At 34.7% G+C, this 15,977-nt stretch overlaps 1 protein-coding gene across 7 annotated transcripts in view; it reads right to left on the bottom strand.

Annotated features, from left to right (window-relative positions):
• CDC27 (cell division cycle 27) overlaps positions 1 to 15,977 on the bottom strand; it is a 56,949-nt gene that overhangs the window by 33,000 nt on the left and 7,972 nt on the right. For all 7 annotated transcript variants that reach the window (XM_068530817.1, XM_068530821.1, XM_068530818.1 and 4 more), the window contains exons 2-4: positions 12,388 to 12,463; positions 3,824 to 3,971; positions 2,151 to 2,276 (exon numbers count right to left, since the gene is read on the bottom strand). In XM_068530817.1, coding sequence (XP_068386918.1) covers positions 2,151 to 2,276; positions 3,824 to 3,971; positions 12,388 to 12,463 — 350 coding nt within the window. The remainder of the gene's footprint in view (positions 1 to 2,150; positions 2,277 to 3,823; positions 3,972 to 12,387; positions 12,464 to 15,977) is intronic.

The following is a 15,977-nucleotide window of genomic DNA, read 5'->3' as shown; positions in this document are numbered from 1 at the left end:
ATTGTAGACAAAAAGACCAATGAATTGTCTACATCAAAATACTGGAGATAAAAGATAAGCTAACAAGCTGTAGCTTCAAAACAATAACACACGGGTTTCTAGATTATGGGGTGCAACTTTGGTCACAAGACAGGTGTATGATGACTGAAATGAAGCGCCAGTTTTTGAAGCAGGGTTGTGCCCCATTGGATACTTAACCCTTTAAACTTTATGATGAATAAAAATAACCCATCCTTATTCTCTGAGGAAGGGGAAAAACCTTCCTTCTTCATGGTTAGGACTTGATAAAACTGCACCTTCAAAAACTTTTAAACAAGTGAACTTGTTTTAAAATAATTAGTAATATATATAGCACTTTTGTGATTTAACACTTTCCCTTACTTTGTTTTATTAAATAATGTTATATAAATGATATCACAGAGTATGTAAAATTTTGAAATTGGCTTTTTTCACTTGCCATAATGCCCTTGAAATCCAAGTTATTATGTTTATCAATAGTTCGTTCCTCTTTATTGCTGAGTAGTAGTTCATTGTATGGATGCAGTTTTTTTTATTCATTCACCCACTGAATTTGAGTTGATTCTATTTTTGGGCTTTAATAAATAAATCTGCTATGAACATTCAGTACAAGTACCATTTTACATTCTCACCAGCAATGTATGAGAAATCCCATTGCTCTGCATCCCCATTAGCACTTGATATTGTCAGTACTTTTAATTTTAGCCATTTTAATAGGCATGTAATAGCTTCTAATGGCAGTTTTTATTTGCTTTTCCTTAATGGCTAATGATTTGGTACATCTTTTCATGTGCTTATTTACCATTCACATACCCTCTCTGGTGAACTGTCCATTCAAGTATTTTGCCCATTTTCTAATTTCTAATTTTCTTATTATTGAGAAGTTAAAAGAAACAAAAAAGACTCTTCTATCAAGTCTTTCCTAGTTACCATCTTACCTCTCTTCTTAACTGTGCAGAACTGATTATTCCCTCATTGGAACAGAATACTGCTCAAATTTTATCATAGCACTTAAATTGTGATGAAAAAATTTATTAACTTTTGTTTACTACTTCTTTCCTCCTACACTTTATTATAAACCTTTGGGGGATGGAGAGGAGGACAGGGAGTTATTTATCTTTACATTCCTAGTGCCAAGTATGGTGTGTAGCCATAATAGGGGATGGATCTCAAAGTGTTTTGAACAAATGACAAGAATCATAGTTGCATGAACTAAATCCATTACTACAAGTCCTTCTATTAAGATAAATGAAGATATTGGTATTATATCTTTACTTACTCCTGTTCTCAAAAGAGTGGTGCCATCTGAAAATGAGCCCCAAATTTCAGCCAAATAATTTATTCTGTTCAAAAAGATATTTTCAAGGTTTTTAAAAAAACTGCTACTCAAACTAGCCTCAATTTATCTTAAAACAGATGCTAACCTAATTCTTTAGATAAGCAATCCTCAATCATTTCTCCCACGTGCAACAGATGACATTTACACATGAAATGCCCTCCCATGGGCAGTTGAACAATTCCTGTTACCTAATTACTCCCCAACTCACAGTATTTCAGAATAAAAATCAGTGAGAACAATATTATCATAGTGATAACTCTGAATTCATTCTCACTTGCTTTTAAGAGACTTAATTTAAAATAAATGTAAATAAATTTTAAGACTATTTGTAAAATCACTATCATTTCAGCTACCATCATAGGAAATTTGTCAAATTCATTATGACATACCAGATGGGAACTGTATTCTTTATTACTGAAACATGACTTCATGCCTCTTTCTAAGGAGCAGTGGTGATATTTAATATTACAGAAAAAACTTCACTCATTGCTTCTTTTTCCTCGGTAGGTCACATGAAGATATTCTCCTCACCCAAGGTAAAAAAAAACCCACATGTGCACTCAATTGTTAGGTAGTGCTGCTGTAGCTGTTTATCATTAAAGCAAAGTGGACAGTCATAGACAGGATCGAAATCTCTGTTTTACAGGTTTAACAAGATCATGGAACTACAAGACTGTGTACTACTCAACCAAATGCTATTTGATAAACACAGATCAACATAGTGTTTTTTTAAACCACAAAGCATTCTAGTACTGGAAACAAATTTCTGGTAATTTGAATCATTCTTACTTACCAATATACATGTCCCAACAATGAAAGAGTAAAGCAAGCTGAATCACCAAACTCAGTAACAATATCATCATGGCTTTTCTGCTTATTAAACACTCCACCAGATAAGATCTGTTCCCCTTCTGCAAGCCTTTAAAACACAAATTTACAGATTTTTTTTAAAAAGTCAATATAAAAAGCAGTGTGTGTAAAGACATTCTTCATTACTAATGTACCTCTTACTATGGAGACAAAGTAAATCTTAAAATTTCAGTCTTACTTTTAAAAACAGAAACAGTTACCTTTAGTCTCTGTATGTACAAATCTAGTCTGAGCAACATACACATTACTCACGTTAAAAGAAACGGCAGACCATTATACTGGGGGAAAAATATGAATGGTTCTTCATTAACAGATGTGGTGGTCCTTCTTAGTTCTATAATTCCTTGAAGTAGGAATTTGCAAGCAGGTTAAACAAGACTAACATATTAATTAAAAACTGCATACTTAATGGCCTCAGTTATTTTTAGGTTTACAAATAAAACTTGAATAGCACTTCATCTCTATTTATCAATTATGTTTTCTTGATATAGAAAATTACAAATGTTCCCCAAAGGGAAAAGAAATTTGCCTGATTTCACTATATATTTTTAGCATATCAGAGTTTGTAATGGTTTGTGTTTTAAAGTTTTTTCCAAATCATCATGTGGAAACTCTCAAGTAAGCTTACATAGTATATCCTAAACATAAAACTTGGTATCTAAAATTCTGTTACTATCAGTGGGACTTTTTAAAAACTATAAATATTTATAAATGGGATAAGAATGTCTAATGTAAGAACTGGCTTAAGAAACTGGTAAATTAAATAAGTACATTTTTAAGAATTTAACATTAGAATCTTTGGAGTAGAAATAATTCAATAACAAATGTCTCAGAAATTTTATATATATTTTAGCTAGCTTTAATTTAAAAGTCATCAATTAGACATTGGACAAATAAAATATTTAGCAGACTATGGAGACTTTATGAGGTTTATTCGTATTCTCTCACTGTAAATCTACAGACTAAATACAAAGGCTTTTACAATTATCTGTTTAGTCACCTTTACCATTATTCCATTTCTCACAGCACAGAAAACAGTTTGACAGAATACAACTAGCTAAATCTCTAGCTGCCTCCAGATTCAGAATACGGACAGCTGACTTGGTTGAACTGTACTGTGCAAAAGAAATGTTCTCCTGAATCTGCCTCCTTGCTTCAAAGGAGTAATGGTTCCCAAACAGAATGATCTTGAAAGGCAAATAATTACACAACTATCTAGACACAAGGAAGCATTAATCTCAGATGAACTGGTAAGTTAGGTTTTCAGGCTTATTCCAACTGGTCTAGCAATGAAAGCAAAGGAAAAGAAATAACACTTAAGATCATTTTAGAAAATGACTGGAATTAGTTATAACTTAGGTTTCTCCAGAGTTAAATTCTATTATTTATACCATAACAATGAAATCTCTCCATAACAAAATAATAATGCCATAAGCAGCAGTGTAAACATTTCAAAAGTTACTGAAATAGACAAACCTCTACTATTAAAAGAGGGGAGAAAGGGAGTCAGTCAGAGTTTAATCCATCAAAAGAATTTTATCTAGAATTCTACAGTGTAAGTAGAACAAATTAGATAGAAAAGATTTAGAAACTTACTTGCTGAGATCAACACAACATTTTGCAAGCAGGTATTTACATTGCGGTGTAGTACAACTGTGTCCTTTCAAGAGTCGATATGCTTTATATGCCTTTCCTGAGCGGTAATAACAGGTTGCCAGTAAAAACAAGGCTTCTTCTGAGTGTACTAAGAACACACACACAAAAAAATTGTCTATTATTCAGTATGTTGAATGGTAATCATTTTTATCTACCAATAGGTAAACAAGTTTAGCAACAACAAAAAAAATCAGGCATGTTATTTAATACAAAAAACAATTTATTAATTCAAATTTGAATTAAGGAGAAATACTTTTCTGATAGAAAAGTTAGTTCCCCAAGGAACCAAGGAAATAATATTCTGATAGAAAAGTTAGTTCCCCAAGGAACCAAGGAAATAATACAATGAAGAAAATCGTAGTATTCTCTGTAAATCTTTAAGAAAAGCAAACACATGCACACAACTACCCTTAAATAGACTACCAGAAAAGCATCTTGTTTTTATGTAGTATTTTTCTAATAGACTCTTTGAGAGGACAGAAGTCAAATTTCATGAGAGGGAAACTCAGGGTTATAAACCTAATTATCAATCTGTACATTAAAAAAAGACCAGATTGGAACACAAGTAAACAAACAAAAAAAACAACCCACTTATTTCTAACACCAAATATACACTAGAGTATATTCAAGATAATTTAAGAAAAAGGAAAATAATTTCTAAATTGTGAATACCCACACTATTTAAACACTCAATTGACAGACTTGACACTTGTCCAGTAACAATAATTAAACTGCTCTTTAATGGCAAGAGCTGAATTATTTATCAACCTCTTTCCTTTTCTTTACATTAGAAAATGCCTTAGTTAATGAAATGTGGCAGTTTTCCCCTTATTTACTCTCTTCCAAACTGACCATCACCTCACTTCTATCCTCACAACCTCCCAACCAATCCAGATAAGAGTTTTTTTTTTTTTCTTTTTGGCCACGCCACGTGGCATGTGGGATCTTAGTTCCCCAATGGACCAGGGATCGAACCCGCGCCCCCTGCAGTAGAAGCACAGAGTCCTAACCACTGGACCGCCAGGGAAGTCCCCAGATGAGAGTCTAGAAAGGTAACAATAAAGGGGATAGAAAGAAAGAGGGAAAAATCTGTTCTGTGCTTCTAAAAATGGGTTATGTAATAATATCACGGCACTGAGGGATCATGTAAGCCAGTGGTTCCCGAAGTGTGGTCCCTATACCAGCATCAGAATGACTTTGGAGCTTGCTAGAAATGGAAGTTCTTGGGCTCCATAATAGCTCAGACCCACTAAAATCAGTAATTCTGGAAGTGGGGACCAGCAATCTGTGTTGTAATAAACCCTTCAGGTGATTTTGATGCATGCTAAAGTTTGAGAATCACTGTTTTAAAGTACAGATAAACTTGCCACATCTTCCTGAAAAGTTAACTCAAAGATGTGGGATAAAAAAGTAATTTGAAATTTTCCTGTTATAAAGATTTTCCTTTTTCTTTTCTTTTCTTTCTTTCTTTTTTTTTTTTTGCTGTTGTTGTTGTATGTCATGTATGTGCAAGCAAAACCCAACAGAACCTTTCTTCTCTGGTCCACTGTATTTTTCACGAAACCCTAGTATAAAAAACAGTGTACAATAAATGACATGTAATAAATGATAAGAAATTTTAGCATATATGTGTTAATAGGATCTACAGTAGTATCTGTGATTCAGAAGCAAAAACATGAATGAGGAGCTCTATTGCAGTGGGAACAAACTGTTAATTTCATTGAAATACAAGTGCTAATTTACATATGTTAGAAAGTGTGATTTCTTATAGATTTTGCAAAGGCCTAGTTTCTTGTCATCTAAAAAATTAAGCTTTTAAAAACTAGTTATTATACCAATAAACAATGGCTCCCAAAAACTAGTTCAACTTTCAGCTATAAAAATGCTTTATTAAATGTTTGTTTACAAACACTTGATTATGTTTAGGCCCATTTTTCACTGTAGTAAAATTCCCTAATACTGAAACTCCTCTTCTTACAAACAGGTTAGGCTTCAAATATAGGTTAGGTCATTTATTATAAGCCCAAAATAAGAGGAGCTTAAGCTTGCATCCTTCAGGGACATTTCCATCAAATGGGAAGATGAATTAGTCCCTCAGTGCTTTTAAACCATAAAGATACCAAATATTGTGTGTGTGATTTTAGTGTCATACTGCAACTACTTTTTTGAAGTGTGATGACTTAAAAACTATATGTTTAAGTGAGATTATAGATTGGAGGTTTAAACAAATCTTAAGCTTAATGAAACTATAAGATAGTGAAGTAAATCCAGAACAACTTGAAGGGTTGTGAAACACATGGAGAGACATGCGTGGTTTTTGAGGCTTCCCAGAAATAACTTGACAGCCCCAAACATAGCTAGTGAACCAGCAGTAAGTGGCTATAATAAATCTAAAAAAGGTAGAGTACTGACAAATAGATTTCATCTGGAACAGTAACACCAACTGACTGACAGTGGCTGCCTCAAGTGCTAAACTCAGAAAAATTCTAAGGTTGATCATGGCTTTGCCAGTAAGTGTGCAGAGATCAAAATAACAGGATCTGGAAATAGTTATAGATGTCTGCATGACATTTATTTGCCATCCTTTATTAACAGCCTTAATTAAAATATGTGATTGGGAATTATATAGTGCATAATATACAACTGGCCCTCTGTAGCTGCAGGTTCTGCATCTGCAGTTGGTTGAATCTGCAGATGCAGAACCCACGGGTGGTCCTGAGATGGCTGTGTTTTATAAACAGGAATAAAGTAAACACTGATTCCACAAAGTCACTCTTAAAGTAATACTGATAAATCAATCATGTACGAGTTAAATTAAGGTACATCCATGTGATTAAACACTCTACAGCTGTCAAAAAAAAAACTGACAAAGATTTCCAGGATGCATTGTTAGGTGAAAAAACAAACAGGAAGTTACAGAACAATACTGAAAGTCCTCTTCTTACAAACAGGTTAGGCTTCAAATATAGGTTAGGTCATTTAATATAAGCCCAAAATAATTAAGAGGAGCTTAAAGCCTGCATCCTTCAGATACATTTCCATCAAATGGGAAGATGAATTAGTCCCTCAGTGCTTTTAAACCAGATAGACACCTCTTCTTCATGTTGGCTTATAATCTAAACGAGCAGCCTTTTCCAAAATGGACCAGTTTTGGTAAGACTTAAAAGTCTGTTGAGGTGAGTGTTCTCTATCTAGCCTTGATAAACTCTACAAATACCACAGAGAACTCCTTAGAGGTTAGAGTACTCTGCTTGCTACCCTGTCAAAAACTCTGATGTTATAAGTATTCAAAGGGCATAAAACCTATGGAATCATCTATGATTTGTGATACACATTTCATCTTTTTTTTTTTTTTTTAAGGTTTTTTTGCTGTGGACCATTTTTTAAAGTCTTTATTGAATTTTGTTACAATATCACTTCTGTGTTTTGTTTTGTTTTGTTTTTAATGTTTTGTTTTTTTTGGCTTCAAGGCATGTGGGATCTTAACTCCCCCACCAGGGATCGAACCCGCACCCCTTGCATTGGAAGGCAAAGTCTTAACCACTGGACCACCAGGGAAGTCCCTACACATTTCATCTTAATTATCTTTTAAGTTCTCACATCACCTACAGACAGTACAGCACATGGATTAGAGTAATGACCCTAGAGCCAAACTGCTTGAGTTCGGATTTTCACACTATCACTTATTAGCTATGTGACTTATTAGGGCAAGTTAACTTCTCTGACCCTCTGTTTTTTCATCTGTAAAATAAGGATATAGTGATACCTACTTCTAAGTACTTAGTGCTGTTAGAATTAAATGAGTTAATATATAAGTACTTTGGATAGCACCTGACACACAGTAAGAGCTCTAGGTGCCATTATTAAATTACTATTATTGACCTTCTCCTAAATTTGCAATACCTGAGTAGTCATCTGACGTTCATGTGGGGTATATATACATGACATTGAGCCACAAACTCAAGTAATTCCGTTTTCTCACTTTTTTTGCTGTTTCCAAATGCCTGGGTGCTGTACTTTACATACATGATTTGTTCCACCCTTCAGAGTCATTTCTGTTGTTGAACACTTCACCTACATATACAACTTCAGTATTTTAATACTATTCTTAATTTTTATTTTCTCTATATTTGTTCACATCCTAAACTTCAGTACTAACTGGTTTTATACTTGTTGTATATGATGGAGGTTAATATTTTTAAATACTTTGAAAATATGCTTGCAGTAAATGCACCACAGATAAGAGGGCTGGAGGAACTTTTAAAAGGCTCCTTAGTGTTTGAGGGGGAAATGGCAATACATAGGGAGAAAGCAGACAGCCAGATTGTGCAGGGCTTTGCAAGCTGTGTAAAGATTTAGGGATAAATTATTATAGCTATTATAGATCTCTAAAGGGTTTTGAGAAGGAAAGTAAAGAGAATGGGTTGATTTGGGAGGGGGAAAGGGAAGCGGCAGGAAAGAGTAAATATGGGAAAATCAGTTAGGAAGCTTTTCTACTAAGACTTATTGGTGTCAGATTACAGTGGGAACATTATGAATCCAGTTTTGCATGAATTGAGTTTGATGTATGTGATGCTTGTGTGAAACATGTAAGTTAATGCATTGAAATAGTTGAGTCTTGGATTTAAAAAGTTCGTTGGGAAGACCAGAGTCTTAATTCACTAACACCTAATGAAAATGAAAACTATGATGATTAAAAAAAATAGCATTGGGAGTTCCCTGGTGGCCTAGTGGTCAGGATTCCGGGCTTTCATGGCCGTGGTCTGGGTTCAATCCCTGGTCGGGGAACTGAGATCCCGCAAGCTGCATGGCACGGCAAATGAACGAATGAGTGAATGAATGAATTGAATAAATAAATAAATAAAGAGAATATTAAAAATAAAAAGATCATCTTTTTCATCAGTAAGAATTTAACGATGACAGTAAAAGAGCAGGCCAATGGGCCAGATATCCTTTCTGTCCCCCCATATGACAGTGACTTGAATTTTTAGCAACGAGATAACATTTATCAAATTTTCCACAAGTAATGGCCTAAAAATGATACAATATGCCATAACTTTAGAAGTATTTGGAAAACTTCCCTCAATGATGACCTTAACATAACTGTGTAAGTAATTTTTTTTAAATGTTGCCATTTGCAGTCACATATTTCTGTGAGTTTGGGCTCTCAATATCATGGTTAAGACAGAGAAGAGAACCAGAAGCTGAACCTTTTACTCTGATTCAGTTCTCTTCAACTAAGCCCAATTTATGGAAATCACTATACTCAATGCAATTTCTACATCTGGCCCATTAATCACTAAGACAGGTAGAAACCTGGTGAACAATTCTTAGTTCCTTCATTTCTAAAATGGTAATAGCAATGTCTATGTTATAGGATTGTTGAAGACTAAATAAGGAATTAATATTAAGTACTCAGAGTCCTACTACACAGTAAGAAATCAATAAATGGTAGAATTACTGTTATTATTATTGAGCTGGGATAGTATCTGCTCCCATTGCACTTAAATTCTAAAATCTTCCCTCATAGAAATATAGTCAAACAGAGTAGTTAGGTTCTATATTGAGAGAAACTAACAATGAGCAACTTTCCAAGTGTTAAGCACTGTTATCAGACACAGGTAGAAAGAACATTAAACAGCTTTTTGTGGATTAATTTGGAATCCTGCCTCAATTCTATGGGAAAACCTGATCATCTAAATTTGAAACCACTAATTTGCAATCTTTTGGAACCTAACTATAATAAACTAGAAACTGCCTACCCTTTAATAAACAAATTAAAAAAAAGAAAGAAGTATAAGTCAGCAAAACATGGGGGCTGCCTAGGTATCAATGAAAATATATATAAGTAGATTATCCACAATCAACCTTGCTTTTACATAATCGAGCAGAATAGGGCAATCTATTATATTACCTTCTTTCTAAGCCTCTCACTCTTCTAAAGCTTTTCATTTGGACCTCAGACTTCTGCTCAACAGATCTTCCCTCACTTTCCTCAATGAACTCCTGTTCTCCCCTGAGGACCTGACAGCACTCCCAAGGGGATGCTAATTCCCTCCTATCCCACGAAACGTTGGTTTCCTCCTTGCTTCTCACAACTTTTTCCAAGCATTACCCTTTGTCCTTTTGTGAAATCCCTTCCTCCTGAGATTCATACCTTCTCCTCATAACTCTCAGTTACTAAATTCAAGACATTCTGCTTCATTAACGAAAGAATTCTGCACCTCATTCACGGTCTTCCTCTCCTAAGTTATTCTCATGTATCTCCCAATTCAACTTCATCTGGACTTCCAGTACCTCTCTAAAACCTCTTATTTACCAATCCCTTCCTGTGTTAACTTTCCTATGTAGTTTACATTTCCTGGTCCACATCTTGTCTGTATTCTTAATGTTCTTATCCCTTGTCCCTTTTTGACACATGCCTAGCAAACCCCTAATATCTACGTTCTATGCCTGCAGTTGGGTTACTAAGCACTTTATTAGAGTAAAATCATATAACTGAGCAGAAAGGTTCCACTACTAGTTCATGCAGACACACAAAAATAAAACTTACCTACAATCATAAAAAAAATTAAAAATTTTGGTAAGTAATCCAATGGGAGGTTACTCATAAAGTGGGAAAACTGAGTTAAACACTGGAGGAAAAAGAAGGCAGCACTGTTTCTGGTTAAGAAGGCTTTAAGATAGTAAGATATCAGTACTTCCTAAATTAATTCATAGACTTATATAGGTCAGCACTGATCAAAATATTTGTGAAATTTCAAAGCAGTAGTAAAATACACATGAAAAAATTAAAGAATTTAAAAAAGGGTAAAGACTTCTTAGCAAAGAAAGAATTGGAAAAAAAATGATGGGAGATAGGCGTTATTAGATATTAAAAGACAATATAAAGTGTTAATAATAAAACAGTATGATACTGAGTTAAAAACAGAAAATTAACTGATGAAAGAGAGGCGAGGTTCTGGGGACAGAGCAAAACATTTTTTAAAAATCTAATACATGAGAACCTGTAGTATAGCCCAGGGAACTCCACTTCGCTTTACAGCAGAAACACAACAATGTAAAACAACTATACCTCAATAAAAAAATAAATAAATAAAAATTTAATATAAAACCAAGTAAGATACCATGTGGGGTGGGGGGGGAATTATTTAATAAATAACATGGACTAAATTAAGTAATAATACTATGATAAAATTTTTAAAGATATTTTATTTATTTATTTATTTGGTTACATTGGATCTTAGTTGTGGCAGAAATTTTTAAAAACTTTTTTTAAACTACCAAGAACTATATGTTTATTGAGTTCAGAAAGATGACAATTTTCCAGCTACTGGAGCAATAGGAGAAAGTTTAAATGATAAAGCTGATGAGTTCAACTACATAACAATTTAAAATATCAGATTAATAAAAATCAATAGAATTAAGATTAAAAGGCAAAGAATCTGGAGCAAATATGCAATAAACAAAGATACAGCCACAGAAATAGAATAAAATTAAAACAAACACTTGAGAAAATACCCAGAATCCTTCACAGTTATAAACATGCAAGACAAAATACCTCACAATTTTCCAGTAAGCAAAAATACATTATAATGGTAAATCTGATATTGATAGGACTATGAAGGAAGTCTTACACTATTGGTGACACCTTGATTATCACACCTCTCTCTGCTGGGTTATCAACTGGGCAAAAAGTAATTTGTTGTAGAACTGATCACATCTTTTGACTCATAAATTCCATTTTAGAGTATATAACCCAAGGAAATGACTTAAAAGAAAAGCTGTACATAATCATCTATCTTAGCATCTTAGAAAGAGGATTATAATAATTAATGACGGAAACAAAACACACATTACCAGCTAATGTTTACTGAGCATTTATTACCATGCCAGAAGGCTGTACCAAGTGCTTTAAATATACCACTTCATTCTTCAATTCTATGAGACAGTTACTATTATCTTTATTTTATACATGAGAAATCTGAAATAATCAGACATTAAGTAACTTGCCCACAGTATACTACTGCATGTTTAAGTGACAGGGTTAGGGTTTGTACTAAGGCTGTAGGCTCAAAACCCATGCTCTAAGCCACAGAATATAGACTCTAATAAAAAACCTGGGAAAAAATACCTAAAGACTGGAACATGATTAAGTAAACCATAGCGTAAAACCCAAAGCAACTCTACACAGTTATTAAAAGTAGCATATAAGGAGCTACACAGATACTCGGAAATATTTTTATGAACTAGTGTCAACCATAAAGATAAAACAAAAGTGATTCCCAGGGGACTTCCCTGGTGGTCCAGTGGTTAAGACTCCGTGCTTCCAATACAGGGGCCACGGGTTCTATTCCTGGTCGGGGAACTAAGATCCCACATGCCGCGTGGCGTGGCCAAAAAAAAAAAAGGAATACCCAGAATCTTGTTACAGTCATAAAAAGTGATGGAATTCTATATATTTTATTCTTTTACTGTTCTATAGAAATGAATAGATTACAAACCTTCTGCATATAGTCGCTCTGCAAGGAAAACTGCATCTCTGAAAGCATAGTGGTTTAGTGCTTGCCATATAGCAGCCTGTAAGTGGAGGAAAAAGAACATAAATATACAAACATAGAGAGTTTCAAGGTAACTCTTAGCACAGAGCCTTGCATATAATACTCAAATTAACATGTCTAATTTAAGTAATAAAACCTCACTGCCCACAGTGCAAACTCCATAACGTATTAGATAAGGCTCTTCACTGTATGGCTCCTAACATATCTGAATTTACTCCCTCAACTCCCCATGAACTTTTAGACCTCTGTGTCTCTGTACTTCCTTTTCCTTCACTGGGGAATGTGGGCTCCTTCACCTACCTCCTCTTATAAATTGCTCATCCCTATAGACCCAGCTTAAATAATATCTACTTCATAAAGCTTTCTTCCTCATCCCTATAGACCCCGCTTAAATAATATCTATTTCATAAAGCTTTCCTCCTCATCCCTATAGACCCAGCTTAAATAATATCTACTTCATAAAGCTTTCTTCACTGGAGAGCTCTAATATTCATTCATTCAATAAATATTTACTGAGTGTCTACTGTGTGCCAGCACGTTCTAGACTCTAGGCACACAATAAATAACATAGTTTCTGTTCTCATAGAGTGCATTTTAGTGTTACTCCTGTCTAGATCAGTGGCTATCAACCCCTTCTTGTGGTGCTCTACCTCAAATCCACTGAATCACAATCTCTGGAAGCTGGGATTGAGTTTAGATATCCTTATTTTTAAACCTTTTTACTGGTAAGCATTCAGGGTTCAGAACGATTCTTCTACTTTCTAGGTAAGCGGTTCTCTCTCCTTTTATAGTATACTCTTTTGAAAAACTTATAAAAGCTATGGACCTCCTCCCCAGAAAAAAGCACATGGACATATATACAGAAAACGTGTATACAGTGTTTGGGGTTCACAAATATCTTGGTTCACTAAGAATCACTGGTCTAGCTGATGGGAGACAGTATTAGAGCCCAATACATAAAAGGTGTTCAATAAATATTTATGGAATTCAATTCAGATATTTGAAAGGGGAAGAGACAAGTTACTGACCTAGACACGTGCTTTCTCTTTTGCATATTAGAGACTACAGCAGTACTAGTGCCTTGAGGAGCACTGCTGCTGCCAGGACTAGGAGAGGTACTCCTCGTTTGAAACTCAAAAAGTCCTTCACCATACAAGGTCAGAAACGTTGGGTAAGTATACATGAAATAACAATTGTACTGGTAAATCAATTTGCGTAAGTTATGGATTTAAAAGATTTTAATGGGCTGGTTAGTGAATCTAACCATCATTTGTAGAACTGCACATAAAGAAAAGTACCTAGGGTCTATCCCCTCTCTCCTAGTCCCAGTCTGTAACAGAATCTTCCTTCCTGTAAACTTTTAGTTTCCTAAGTGGTCTTTCTACCTACAGGCTATAATGTAATCCATCCTGTCCCAGAATTCCTCAAACAAAAACATCATCACTGCTAAACATGAGACAATAGTGAGAGGCTTGGGTTCAAATTCATGTTCCATGACTTACTAGTTCTGGGTCTTGGGCAAGTAACAATGTCTCTTAAGACTCAGTCTCTTAATTTAAAACATGAGACTCCAATAAAGTACACAATGGTTCCTAGCACATAGCTAATAATTACTCAATAAATTTTAGCTGCTGCCCTCATCGTTATCACTATCATGTCTTCTTCCCTGATCAAAACTTGCTAATGATTCCTCTTGGATAGCCCCACAAAGCTTACACAATAAACATCTACAGAATAAAGCTCCATCAGGCCCTAAACATCAGCTGTATTTTCATATTTCAGAGTCTTCACCTCTGTTTGGGCTGTCCTTTGTCTTTAACTTCTATCTCCTGAAATTTGTCATCCTTTCTTCAAAATTCAGCTTACATGGTCTCTTCCTTTCATGAAGCCTTCACTGATCTATCCCATGCAATATTAATTACTCCATCCTATGAGGTCCTAGACAATTTTGTTTATACTTTTAAAAAAAAATCAGGCTTTTTATTAGATTTGGTTATATTATTTGGTTAACTAGGTTGCAACTTGTTGCGGGCAAAAGCCAGATTCTATTTTTCTCTATAATTCCCTGGTTATTCTATTTAACTAAGTTATTTCCCTAGTTATCCTAGATAACTGTCTTTAAACATAGTGAATGCTCAATAAAGTTTGTTGAATTAATGTTTTAAAACTCTGAATCTATTTTCCACTTCCTGACCTATAAACTTTTAGTAACCCAATCTGGAGGTAAAATATAAGATATTCTTATAAACATGATTAAAACATTAATGTTGGCAATATAAAAAAATACAGGGCTTCCCTGGTGGCACAGTGGTTGAGAATCTGCCTGCCAATGCAGGGGACACGGGTTCGAGTCCTAGTCTGGGAAGATCCCACATGCCGCGGAGCAACTAGGCCCGTGAGCCACAACTGCTCAGCCTGCGCGTCTGGAGCCTGTGCCCCGCAACAAGAGAGGCCGCGATAGTGAAAGGACCGCACACCGCGACGAAGAGTGGCCCCCGCTCGCCGCAACTAAAGAAAGCCCTCGCACGAAACGAAGACCCAACACAGCCAAAAATAAATTAATTAATTAATTTAAAAAAAATACAGAATAACATCCAGCTGTTTCTTCCTTGATACAATAAGCAAAACATTATAAAGGAACCAAGAATCTGGTAAGGAGATAAGGGTCAGTCTGACCGAGGGGTTGGAATACATCAGGTTTTGGGGCAATAAAATCTCTCAGTGGTGTGATCTATAAATACCTGGAAGATAACCAGATTTTTCTGGTAAATGGCAGCTGAGATCATGTCTCCGTACTACTTAGATCATTTTCCTTATCATCTTATTCAATATGCCTACCACCTCTGAAACACATCATTCATCCATTTGGTAAATATTTATTGAGCATCTACTTTGTTTGCTATATGATCCTGATTGCAGTAAAAAAAAAAAAAAAAAAAAACCATAAAAAACTGAACCAATTTGAGAAAATCAAGTTCTTCAGGTAGGCTGCACAAAGCCTTCACATTTTGAATTTTCAGGTCTTTACTGACAATGAGAAATTATAAGTCAGGTATTATTCTACAGGCACCTATCTGGTCATTGTCACTGTGCTCACTGTGGTTTTGTTTTCTTATCAAACAGTCAGGAAGCTGAACCTTTGAACAAAAATATGTGGTGTTAGCAAGGAGTGAATATAATAGCAGGTTTTAAACATACTACAGAATCACTGCTATCTAATCTATATTTCCTCTATACTACAACACAGCAAAGAGATAGATAAAAGGTAATGCGATAAACTGTGTTTTCCTCAGAGAATTTCAACATTTGGATAGAATAACTCAAAAAAACAGTCATTCAGAAAACAACAGCTAAAGGGTATTCAAACCTAATTTGACTCAATTATTTCTTGAATACTTAATATGATCTCCACACCTCAATCCAAGGCAGATAAAGATCCCTCGGACACTAATCTAGATGACCAAGTCAATTCTCTGAGCTTTAGCTTTAATCATCTGTAAAATAAGGATAAAAATACTTACCTCTGAGATAAG

This window comes from Eschrichtius robustus, chromosome 20, assembly GCF_028021215.1.
Source record: "Eschrichtius robustus isolate mEscRob2 chromosome 20, mEscRob2.pri, whole genome shotgun sequence".
Classification (NCBI taxonomy): domain Eukaryota; kingdom Metazoa; phylum Chordata; class Mammalia; order Artiodactyla; family Eschrichtiidae; genus Eschrichtius; species Eschrichtius robustus.
The sequence above is the reverse complement of the archived record's forward strand: the minus strand, read 5'-3'. Positions and strand labels throughout refer to the sequence as shown.